This window comes from Neoarius graeffei, chromosome 24, assembly GCF_027579695.1.
Source record: "Neoarius graeffei isolate fNeoGra1 chromosome 24, fNeoGra1.pri, whole genome shotgun sequence".
Classification (NCBI taxonomy): Eukaryota; Metazoa; Chordata; class Actinopteri; order Siluriformes; family Ariidae; genus Neoarius; species Neoarius graeffei.
This window is the reverse complement of record NC_083592.1, coordinates 43,905,714-43,918,024: the sequence shown is the minus strand read 5'-3', so window position 1 is coordinate 43,918,024 and position 12,311 is coordinate 43,905,714. Positions and strand designations below refer to the sequence as shown.

Below are 12,311 nucleotides of genomic sequence, written 5' to 3'. Positions count from 1 at the left end.
TTCACGGCTGTAATGCAAATTGCTTCCTCCTCGGTATACAAGTGCATTTCCATGGCAGGAAAAAAAACTACATTTTGCCGCCTATGTAGTCCCCTATTTATACAAAATTGAGTCATTCAGGATTCAGTGATGTTTTTGCTCGGTGTTAGGAAAAGTTACAGGTTTTTAGCTTTCTCCTGAAATGTTTTCTTATATTTCTTCTTCCTCAGGGTAGTAAAACTCGCTTTCACTGTGAAGACTGTCGTTATCGCTATCCATGCTGTAAAATTAATGCTATTTTCCTGAGAAATGCTGGCAAAAATGTATAAGATATTTGATAATCTTATAAATAAATCTTATAAAATAAAGATAAATGTTGACACAAAATGCTACTATGTTTGTTGTGAACGAGCGAGTCGCCAGAGGTCTGTAACTGGGGTCAGTACCGTAGGATACGGACCCGCTCGCCAGCCAAACAGAGCGCAGGATTTGATGGAAACCGCACCGCGAAAAAATAGATTATTTACCAGCTTAAGGTTGGTCCATGTCGTAAAATACTGTGACCGCGGTCTTGAAAATACTGACCGAGGCCTCTGGGCCTCGGTCAGTATTTTCAAGGCCTCGGTCACAGTATTTCACAATACAGACCGACCTTAAGCTGGTAAATAATGTATTTATTTTTTCTTTACCAAATTCTAACAGAAAACGAGAGCGCCCGAAAGGGAAACCATATTTAGAACAAACCTGATTCAGATAGCGCTGGATACTTCTCTGGAAAGACGTGAGCGAGGACGGCTCGTACACATCGCCATTTTTTCTTTGTTGCGGACATGAAAAAGTTGCACAGCAACATGTTGAGTTCTTCGCCAGCTATGTCTTCCACCTTTCGACCTTCATTTAGGTTTCGACAGAACTTCCCAAAGACATTGAGGTCGTAGGGCGTCTTTTTTGTTGTATTTTTTGCCCTTTGCTCCTCAATAAACTGCTGGATTTGCTCGGCGTTAACAACAGTTACAGGTTTTCGGCTTTCTCCTGAAATGTTTTCTTTTATTTCGTCTTCATCAGGGTAGTAAAACTCGCTTTCGCTCCGAACACTGTCGTTATCGCGATCCATGCTGTAAAATTAATGCTGTTATACTGAGAAATGCGAAAATAAATTGACAAAAAAATCGCTGCGATGTTTGTTGTTGTGAACGACCCAGTCGCCAAAGGTCTGTAACCAGGGTCCGGATTGTAGGATTCCAGACTGCTCGCGAGCCAATCAGAGCGCACGATTTGATGGAAACCGGACCGGGAAAAAATTAAATGCATTTATTTTGCGTAAATCCATTTCAATTCCAAGTTGTAACACACTAAAATATGAAAAAGTTCCAGCGGCATGTTTTTTAGCTCATTCTAACCAATTTTTTTTTTCCCAAAAACCTAAAATTTCCACCCATAGTGAAGATAAGATATTCAGGTTTTCTTGTACTTGCATGTTCCACAGTGTCAGTCCCCTGTTTTCTTGCTTTTCCTGGAGTGTGTGTGGCAACTGGTTCAACAACACAGCGCAGCGTTCCAGTTTTCTGAGACGTATTTGACCGTCCTCTCCGACAGCGTCCACGTGCCAGTCTTCAGCACTTTCCTCTTTAATTCTGCCCACCAGAGGGAAAACACAATGAAGGTAGCACTAATATCTAATGTGTAATGAGAATGCGTTGTTTGACTTTTTAGTTTAGCAATTGATTGACTTTTGACTTACAATGGCGATGCACTTTTCAAGGTTATCTTTGCTTTTAAACTGGTCGTTTTGCATTCCTCTGTAATGTAGCGCATCAGGCACTTGACTGACTTGATACGTTTCATAAGCTGAATGAACAGACACTCGTTAAACACGTGATAATGTGACAGTTCAAGTATAGCAGTAATGTAATGACACACTAATGCTGCATTCGCAGTACCGTATCATCAGGCCAAAAAGCAAACAGTTCCGTCTTTGTAATGTGAGCCCAAGTGCGTGCTCGTCCATTATTTTCTAACACACACACCTCCTGTTCACGACTCTTGCTTGATTTTGTTGGCAGGCCGAGTCACAGTACTCACAAAGAGGCCCATTGACCTGCCCTGCAGTGTGGGACTGGTCGGTGCAGTTTGACTGCAAGGCCCAGCAGCTCTTCCTTAACCCTCTGTACAGCGAGAAGCTCAAGCAAGAGAGAACCTTACGCAAAAGTCCTCGGGGAAAGGTGAACTGTGCTTTTCTTTCAGTGTTGCAGTGATTTTTCTGTTATCTGTAAATAAGCTGTACCACGATGATACTAAACTCAACAAAAATAAAAACTTGACACTCGTTTCAAAGTCAATAATTTGAACATTTTGGAAAATGGGTTTGAAATAACGATTGTATTCAATTATCTTGTCATGAAAGATGCTATAGCATACAGATCAGGTTTGTCATGGAATCGGTTCCACCGGAAATGCGACGACAACGTCCATGATCAAAAACTGTGAGTCACAACTTAATGAAATCATGTCAATATCGGGTGTGTCCTCCATGGGCGTTCACAACTGCGATACAACGTCTCCTCATGGATTGGATGATGCGTCTGAACACAGCTTGGGGAATGCGCCGCCATATTTGTACCAACATGGCACCAAGCTCCTGCAAGTTCTGTGGAGGGTTCCAGTGGTTCCTGTTTGATGGAGACGTGTCTGGAGATTATGGACGGTCTGTCGACTGCATCCCATAACCCTCGCGACGTCAGTGACGGATGTTCCTGTATTCAGCATGCCAATGGCACGTTCACGCTGAATGTTTGACAGTCGTGGCATTGCAAATTAACGAATAATTAACCATAAAACCTTGTTTTTCTGAGATGACACTCTACTCTGCTACCGTGAGATCAATTGCACGCGTATCAATAGGTCACGTCACTTGTGTCACGTGGAAACGTGATTTTAGCGTGCAGTGCTCTCGCACGTGCTACGTAGGCCCGACCAGTAGAATGAATGTGTGACGTAATGCCCTTGACAACGCATTTAACCGTAATCACAACAAGAACTCTTTCAAGAAAAGTTTCTAAACACTATTTGAAAAATAGAGTGTCAAGTTTTTATTTTTGCTGAGTATATATCTTCCAATTTGTATGGGTACAACAACCAGTCAGTCATTATATTCTAAAGTTCAATACTATAATGGAGAAAAAACTGATTTTATAAAACCCTAGCTGCAGCTCTAACATTAAAGGGATCCTCCAGCAGATTTATTCTCAAACTTACTTGAAGTAAAAGTAGTCGCAGGTTTTAAAAAAAAAAAAATCACTTTTCATTTTCAGAGACCAGAGTGTGTTTGAGAAAAATGAATTTTTCTTTAAAATACCAGATGGGCTTCCTGCGGTGGTGACACGTGCAATGACATCATGTAGCGATCACTTGGAGCAACTCGGCTGTTTATATTCTCTGTTTACGTCATAGTTTTGCTAGTTTTACAAGTATTTTTACCGAATGTGTCAGTTTTTAAATAAGTATGCCTCATTGTGTAGCATATAAATGCCAGAATGATGCTAAAAAGAAAGCACAAGCAGGAACTGGACTGCATTTCTACAGAGAAAATGCAAAGTGTGTTTGATCAGCTGTGGCAGAGGGTCACTGACAGAAACTGGATCAGGCATGAGACCTTGCACTGTAAATTTTTTTTTTTTTTTTTTTTGGTACATGATCTACAGAAAGTGTGTGTGGTAAAGTGTCACCGACAGAAACTGGATCAGATGCGAGACCTCACGCTCTAAAACAGGGGTCACCAAACTTTTTTCTCTGGGGGCCACATTGTCGTTCCTGACTGTGATGGGGGGCCGGGGTTGGGTCAGCTATATAACATAGAATTGTATGACCCAGACAAATATGACCACCAGCAGGCCTCATTGTGTAGTAGAGATTACTAGCCTGGCACGGCCATCCCCACTACTATATCAACACTACTACATCCCACACTACTGTATCCCCACTACTGTATCCCCACCACTCTATCCCACACTACTGTACCCACACTACTATATCCCCCACTACTGTATCCCCACCACTCTATCCCACACTACTGTACCCCCACTACTATATCCACTCTACTCTATCCCCACCACTCTATCCCCACCACTCTATCCACACTACTATATCCCCCACTACTGTACCCACACTACTATATCCCCCACTACTACTATATCCCCCACTACTATATCCCCCACTACTGTACCCACACTACTATATCCCCCACTACTACTATATCCCCCACTACTACTATATCCCCCACTACTACTATATCCCCCACTACTATATCCCCCACTACTATATCCCCCACTACTACTATACCCACACTACTATATCCCCACTACTACTATATCCCCCACTACTATATCCCCCACTACTATATCCACACTTGATTCCTGGCACATATTTATCTTTACTAGTGGTTTGCAAAAGTAGTAATCAAGTCTTCACACTTTGTTTTAATTTGAAATACCACAGATATTCCCTTTATTTATTTTCTAATAAAAATAACATCAAAGCTGTCAAGGTAAGAAACATCTGCCTAGTTGAGGTGATTGACACTGGCAAAGGTGAGTGGAAAATTATAAATTGTAGGTAGGCCTGTTGATATTATTAATATTAATAATAATTGTGTGCAGCACTTAATAAAGGTCAAATAAATAGGCCTATAAAATAAATACATTAAAAAAAAAAAAACAGTGAAATTATAATATGAGCAATAGATCAGTAGATCACAGCAGTTGTGCTGTGTCCTGCACGTCATTGCTCTCATCCATGGCCAAAGCAAAAAACTCGAATTCTGACGCTCTCTCATTCAGCTGGTCCTACACGTTGTCCCCCAAATCTTTGGTTCGCCTGGTCATAGTAGGTGCGGAGAGACTCACCGCGTTGAGCACATCCTTCTTGTCGGGACACACCTCCTCGGCCACAGCAAGCATGCATACTTTAACAAAGTCCCCATCAGTAAACGGCTTTCCATGGGTAGCTAGCAGGTGAGCTACCTTATAGCTAGCTCGGACAGCAGCCTGGTTGATCTGGGTTTGGCGAAGGAATACACTGTTGTGCAGCCAGTCCGCGTTTCATCCTCCGAATCCTGTCTTCTCTTGTTTGCCTTCGCAAACTAGCATACTCTTTGTGGCGGGTTTCGTAGTGACGACGCAGATTATATTCTTTGAAAACCGACACACTTTCTTTACATACAAGACAAACTGCACGGTCCTTACACTGAACGAAAAAATAATCGGTGGTCCACTGTTCTTTAAAAACTCTGCACTCTCTGTCAACTTTTCGCTTACCGCTAGCCATTTTGCTGTCCTGAACACTGACAGTTCTCTGCACGTGCGCTGCCTGTCACTGCTTGATCGCGAGCATATGACGAAAATTCAGAAAACATGAATAGTTCATTTTATAACTAAATATCAATTTTAATTGATAAAATCAACAAAATACAAGATGCAGACGTGTTATTATTTGCCAAAAAGCAATTTAAAAAAAATAGGCCATGACCACTTTTGGGGATTGCCTCATAGGGCCGGTTCAAGTGGTGGGAGGCAAAGGGGCTGGGGGCCAGTCAAAGGGGGGTGGTGGGCCGGAGTCAGCCCGCGGGCCGGAGTTTGATGACCCCTGTTCTAAAATATATTTTTTTTACATGATCTACATGGTGCTGGGTAGATTAACAAAGTGTGTGGCATGATTTAAAACAGATTTTAGACCGTAAAGTGTCCTGTCGCGTTGCTAGTTGAGCCATTTTAAACCAAGATTTTAGAACGCGTAGCACTACACACTTTCTGGAGCTCATGCAAAAAAAAAAAAAAAGATCTTGCAGCATGAGGTCTCATGCCTGATCCAGTTTCTGTCGGTGACCCTCTGCCACAGTTGATCAAACACACTTTGCATTTTCTCTGTGGAAATGCCGTCCAGTTCCCGCTTGTGCTTTCTTTTTAGCATCATTGTGGCATTTATATGCTACACAATGAGGCATACTTATTTAAAAAAAACTGAGATCAGTAAAAATACTTATAAAACTATGATGTAAACCGAGAATATAAACAGCCGAGTTGCTCCAAGTGACCACTACCTGATGTCATCGTGTACTTCAGCACTGCAGGAAGCCCGTCTGGTATTTTAAAGAAAATAAAATTTTCTCGAACACTATTTGGCTTCTGAAACTGCAAGTTTGATTTTTGAAATCTGCAACTACTTTTACTGAAAATAAGTTTGGGAGTAAATCCTCTGCAGGATCCCTTGAACCTTTTTGAATTTCATTCAACCTGTTAAAGATTTGTCCTGATCTCTAACTTGAGTTAAAATCCATTTTGAAAGCATATCCATGCATAAGCTATCGCTTTTCTGCACTTCACTCCTAGTTGTTATAAAATGTAAAACATTTTGATTTATATACCCAGTGCTTTTTGAGAAATGTAACAGGTTTTAAAAATTTTTGCTCAGCAGCACCAAAGGCAGTTGTCCTTGCCCAGCTCTGCATTTAAAACGCCTTTGAAGAAGGGTTTCTTCAAAGATGAGACGGACAGCCTGAAGAAGCTGCTTCGTGTAAAGCGCCTGAGCCGCTGGATGGTGTCGCCCGAGAGCTCTGTGGCAGGGTCCACCAGCGAGTTCTACGAGGCTTGGCAGCGTCGGCCACCAGATCCTCATGGCCTTCTGCTGCCATGTCTGTCTGGACCAGCCATGCGTCTGTGGACACAGCGCTGCCTCCGCTGGATCCCTGACAGCCAGATCGTGGGCGGAGGCTCCGTGGCGGTCACGAATAAGCTTGCCGAGCTTCTGGCCCAAGTGCAGGAGCTCCAGAGTGAGCTAGAGGGCAGGGGATGCTGGGATACACAGTCTGTAACCCGCCGCCTGCAGCCAAGGCCAATAGCAGTGACACGGGCCTCTGTACGCCTGTCGTCCTCTTTCCCCTTCGCTTCTGGTCGGAGCTGGTGCTCCAAGCCTGCCATTCCCACAAGCCTTCTCCATAGTCTGATGGTGAGTGATAAGCTAGCGAGCCAAGACGACGAAAGCAGTGAAGTCCTGAGCTTTGTTTAGGAGCAGGAGACCTGACTGCTTCGGTCACTGCTTTGTCGTGACTTACAAGTGTATTTGAGTTGCGTCTCTTTGTATGCATGCATGTACGGTATACAGTCCCAGTCAAAAGTTTTGACACACCTACAGTGAAGAATGAATAAATTAAACGAGTCATGACGCTGGTTGAAAAATACCAAGCAGTCATCAAGACAAGATTCAAGACTCTAAAAAGAAAAAAAAAAAAAACACCCTGCACACTAATTCGCACTGTTTAACGCAGCACTATGTTGAAATTTTGACAACGAGCCTTAGATCAACCTGCATATTAAGAAATCTATTCGTGAATCATAACAGCATTAAAACAAGAAATGTATTCATCAAAGTCCGGTTTAGACAAATGTTTGCACCCTAGGAGAACTTTACGTACAAGGAGACTCGCCAGTGTAAACTTTGATCATCTTCAAATTGTATAATTGGAGAAGTTTTATATAATGCACTCGTATCTATATCTGTATTTTCATTTAAATGTGCAAATTAAAGATTTTGTGGCACTCGATAGTGTCATATTAATGACTAGAGAGATAACGATCCAAAATAAATACCTAAATTATGACCAAAGAGAAAAGAAATGTCACCCTGTAAACAGAGGAAAGGTTATTCTGGCTCATGCACTGAATTATAGGATGATTTGACACATGCTGTAATTAGGAGGCACTTTTTAAAAATTTTTTATTACTGGGGGCGTCGTGGCTCAGGTGGATAAGGCGCCATACCATAAATCCGGGCGACCCGGGTTCGATTCCGGCCCGAGGTCATTTCCCGATCCCTCCCCGTCTCTCTCTCTCTCCCGCTCATTTCCTGTCTCTACACTGTCCTATCCAATAAAGGTGCAAAAAGCCCAAAAAATATCTTTAAAAAAAAATTTTTTATTACTATTATTACCATTTTGTCATTTTCACCTCCTGAGAGCTTTCACGTTTGTGTGCGTCACTGAATGCAAATCAGCTGTGCCATGAATGCACTTTAGTAATTTACAAGTGATATCACGCACGCGTTTATCAACACGTTCATAGCTATGCAGAAAATCTGTATTACTGAAATATATTTCTAAATCACTCGGTTAGGCCGATGGAGAATATTTACACACGACGTTACGAAAAGGTTCATTTGTGAGATCCATTGTTGAGATTTTAAGAGCAGGTTACAATCGAGATTTGAAGAATTTTTAAAATATAAGGAGCTTTGAACACTTTTGGGTCACAAAATCTATATATGATATTTTAACAGTTTAGCTCAGGGGTTTTCAAAGTGTGGGAGAGTCAGCCCCCTCTCAGAGAGCAAATAAACAACAGCGCCCCCCCCCTTACAATTTTTGTTGTTGCTATACTTAATGTTCCATTCGTATTAAAGGTCCCATGGCATGGTGGTTTGTTGATGCTTTAAACGGGCTCGTGGAGGTTTCCGGATGTTATATCCGCAGCCTTTCTCGAAATGAACCCTCGGCACGTAGATATAGCCTCCTGGGAGAAAGCCCCATTTCAGCGCTTTTCCCAGTGCGTCGTTTTGCTAATGAGAAGCAGGAGGCGGGGAAGGGTAGAGGGTGGGGGCGGGCCATGGGAGGAGGGGGAGGGGCTTGACCAAGCTGCGGCCATGCTAGCTGTGTGTGAACAGTAGCAATGGCAATACTGATACTGATCTACATACTGACAGAAAATTACAGACGCACAAAAATAAATATGAGAAATACATAACATAAGAAGAAATGACCACTAATCAGGTTCCTTCACAAGTCTAAATAAGGGAGTGGGAAAATGTGTGTACAACACTAGTAGTATAGTGTTTGCGTGCACACACACACTCGCTGCTATCAGCGCCTGTAGCCACGCTGCTAAGACAAAACCCCGTTCTCCCTCGGACTCCTTTCGTAAACTCAACGTGACACAGAGAGTGAGAGTGTTCGGAGTGGTAGTTTACGAACGTATAATACCCTAGGCTTGAACACGCACTCCATAACCAAAGAGGATAGAAGCAGCAACGACAGCAACATATCGCTTATCCAACAGAAGACATGCATTGCGGAGCAATAGTCAAACATAAGCTCATAAGTTACAGTCAATTTCCAGACTAAACTCAGTTTAACAGATCATGCTGCATGCTCTTTAGTTTTGTAGCGCAGATTACCTGGCTAACTGCAGGAAGCGGTTAGCTGCACAGCTAATGTAGCCATTGCTAGGCTAACGCACCAATTTTAAAACACGGCAAAACGACTTAACAGTTATACACTTACTTGTTCGGTGTTTGTGGCTGATGCGGCAGGGATGCTTGGTACGGACCCAGGCTTCAGTGACGGTTGATGTGCAAAACCTGCCCTGTACTGTCCCAAGTTGTGGAAACATTCCTCAGGAAAATGCTTCCGACAAACATACACCGTCTTAGGTAGACTCGACGGCGTATTATTGGAGTAAATAAAATTAAGCCACTGCGTCTTCAGGGGCTCTCCCGTCGGCAGTAAAAACAGACTCCTTTCTGTGTTGTCACATCCATGTACAGCGCAATTTCCATGTTTCGCTCGCTTAGGTGATGCCATGTTGTTGTGTCCTCTATGGTCTCCTCACTGCAACTGGGCGGGGCAATCCATACAGTGGGTGGGAATCCAGAGGGGGGGTGTGGGGATCATCTCCCTCGCTGACGTAGTAAAGGGAAGAGTTTATCAACGCGCCGTTTTGACGCGCCATTCTCAAATGTTGGGTATAGTTTGGTTTACACATTATGAAATTTCTAGCCACTGGGGTGACTTAAGAAGGTCAGAGGAACTCATTTTAACGTTAAAAAAAACCTCAGAAAGTGAAAATTTCATGCCATGGGACCTTTAAAAAAAAAATGGTTGTGTACACTTTTTTTTCTTTTACACATTTTAAACATCTGTGCTTTTTAAACCATTTTTTTTTTTTTTTACACATTTTAAACATCTCATAGCATCGTTAGCTAGCACCTGTTGGCAGACAACACACTGTGGCAGTGGAGCATCTTCAGATCCAGTCCATGAAAATCCAAACTTTAAATAATCGTGGTCATACTTCCTTCTTTTTTTGCTTGGCCCAGACTCTGTCTCCTCACTCACTGTAGCTTTAGGTACTAAAAATCCATCCATTTTGTCTCCGGCAAAGGCTAGCTGAAGTTCGCTAAATGTCCGCAATAGTAACTTATTCTGGTTTATTTTTCCTCACGTTGCACCCCCCCGAAGCACTCTGGCGCCCCCTAGGGGAGGCGCGCCCCACACTTTGAAAAGCCCTGGTTTAGACGTCTTATTATGGAAAGTGGAAAAAAGTTGAAATAATGACTAAACCCTTACTGTAAATGGGTGCAGTCGAACCTTTGGCTAGTACAAGTGTTTTTTGTCTGATTTGAAGAGATCAATAAGGTTTTAGATTTGGTTTAAGAGCAGATCTTTGTATCGTGAATTAACTCTGTGATCTGGGGGATAAACCCGTGTTCATGCTGTAGGTGAACCTGACTGTCGAAACCCTGACTTGAGCCATAAGAATTAAAGTTTATTATAAGCATATATGCAAGTGCTAAATCAGGAATACAGTGTTCTTCTTTTGTACATCTAATATGTTGGTTAGGCATTTTATTTTCAAGGTTGCGCACAGTCCAGTTTGGATAGGACCAGTCGGTCTTACCACCAAAGGCATGAGGCTCGTCAGTAGCTGCGTTTCCCCTTAACCTGTTCAATGCACGATTTGAAAATGTGACCTAAAAACGTGACTTTTGGAAAAGAGATGTTTCTACGCTCGCATGAGGTGGTTTTTCAGACAATTCGATAAAGCAATATTTGGGACTTCTGCCTTTTAGCAGGTGCTAAAATACACGAAAAGTCATGCTAACCCCCAAACAACCAATCCCAAAGCACAGACAAACACCAGTTTTGATGACTTCGACATATAATAGAACAAGGTAAGCGTTTCTTTATTTATTATTGATAATACGGGAGCTGCCGCCCCCGGACCCCCGCTTAAATTCGTTCAAACGCCGCTAGGCTCACTAAAGTGCAAACTATCCCAATATTTTTCAAAATGGAAACGTATCTCTTTTACATTTAAGTCGCATGACATGACGAGCAAATGGAAACGCTGCCTTTCTGAAAAAGAGAGTGCTCTGTAAGGGCATCACGAGGGGAGAAACCCAGCTTTAATCACATCACATCACATCATTCAATGGAAAAACGGACCATTCATAACTGTTTTTTGTCTCGATTTGTAAAAATCGCTTCTATTTTGTGCACAGCTCCAATGGAAACCCAGCTACTGATGTATGACGGTTTTTGTTTTTCACTAAATAAACGAATAGCACTTTTTCTTGTATAACCGTAAATGTCTATTTTAAAAAAATGCATAATGAAGAAAATTTTAATTTATGAATTAATTTTGACCGGACTCTCATGGCTAGTATTGCAGGGGAGTTTCAGAAAATTCAGAACTTATTCCAAATGAATGTGCTCGAGACAATTAATCAGCCCATGTTTTCAAACAGAGGATGTTTTTATTATATGTATTATTACACTTCGACTTAAGATATTGTTACCTATGCCTTTGTATGTTGCCTTTTTGCTATAACAAAGTATATAATGCATATAATTTTGCTCAGCCTTATGGTGCATACCTCATTTGGTCTTGTGCCTTAACTACTGACTGCAGTTTTAATGGTTTAAAAGGTTTGAGAGAGAGAGAGAGGGGTTTTGTTTTAAAATGGGTAGCTAACGCACACATGGTTGAAATCCAAATCGATCAAAAAAAATCGAAGACAAACTTCTCAAATCTTGCAAATATGCAAACAGTATGCCTTATTTATTTTTTAATTAAATTGTTTTAATTAATATATTGAATTTTTTTTTTTTTTTTTTTTTGATGGAATGTCCCAAGATTTAACAAAAAAAAAAGTCTGTTTTGGTGCCATCTGCTGGTTTACAGTGTCTCTTAAACACAGGAAACCAAAATCAGGAAGACGCCAATCAACCAGAGGTGAATACTTTAATATGATTCACAGGAATAAAAAAAAAAAAAAGAACTGAACAACTTTGATTACATCTGGTTAAAATGGTATTATTTTAATATTATGACTAACTGGTTGGATTTTGCAAAGGAAGTTGGAGAATATTAAATGTTTATGAATCGAGCTTTTTTAGAAATGCTTTTTTTTTTTTTTTTTTTTGTCAACTTCTTGTAAAACATCGAAGCATTGTAACGATTACACATTGAAAATATGGACTTAATTATATAAAGCATAATAAAGTT

At 41.4% G+C, this 12,311-nt stretch overlaps 1 protein-coding gene across 2 annotated transcripts in view; it reads left to right on the top strand.

The window, feature by feature from the left end:
* mtmr12 (myotubularin related protein 12) overlaps window positions 1-12,311 on the top strand; it is a 49,426-nt gene that overhangs the window by 36,652 nt on the left and 463 nt on the right. Inside the window, exons 14-16 of one of the 2 annotated variants that reach the window (XM_060907281.1) lie at window positions 1,466-1,642; window positions 2,043-2,201; window positions 6,448-12,311. The exon at window positions 6,448-12,311 is cut by the window's right edge and continues 463 nt beyond it. In XM_060907281.1, the coding sequence (XP_060763264.1) occupies window positions 1,466-1,642; window positions 2,043-2,201; window positions 6,448-7,038 (927 nt within the window). In that variant the 3' untranslated portion in view covers window positions 7,039-12,311. Of the gene's footprint in view, window positions 1-1,465; window positions 1,643-2,042; window positions 2,202-6,444 lie in introns of both variants that reach the window. The other variant, XM_060907279.1, reaches the window with a different exon arrangement.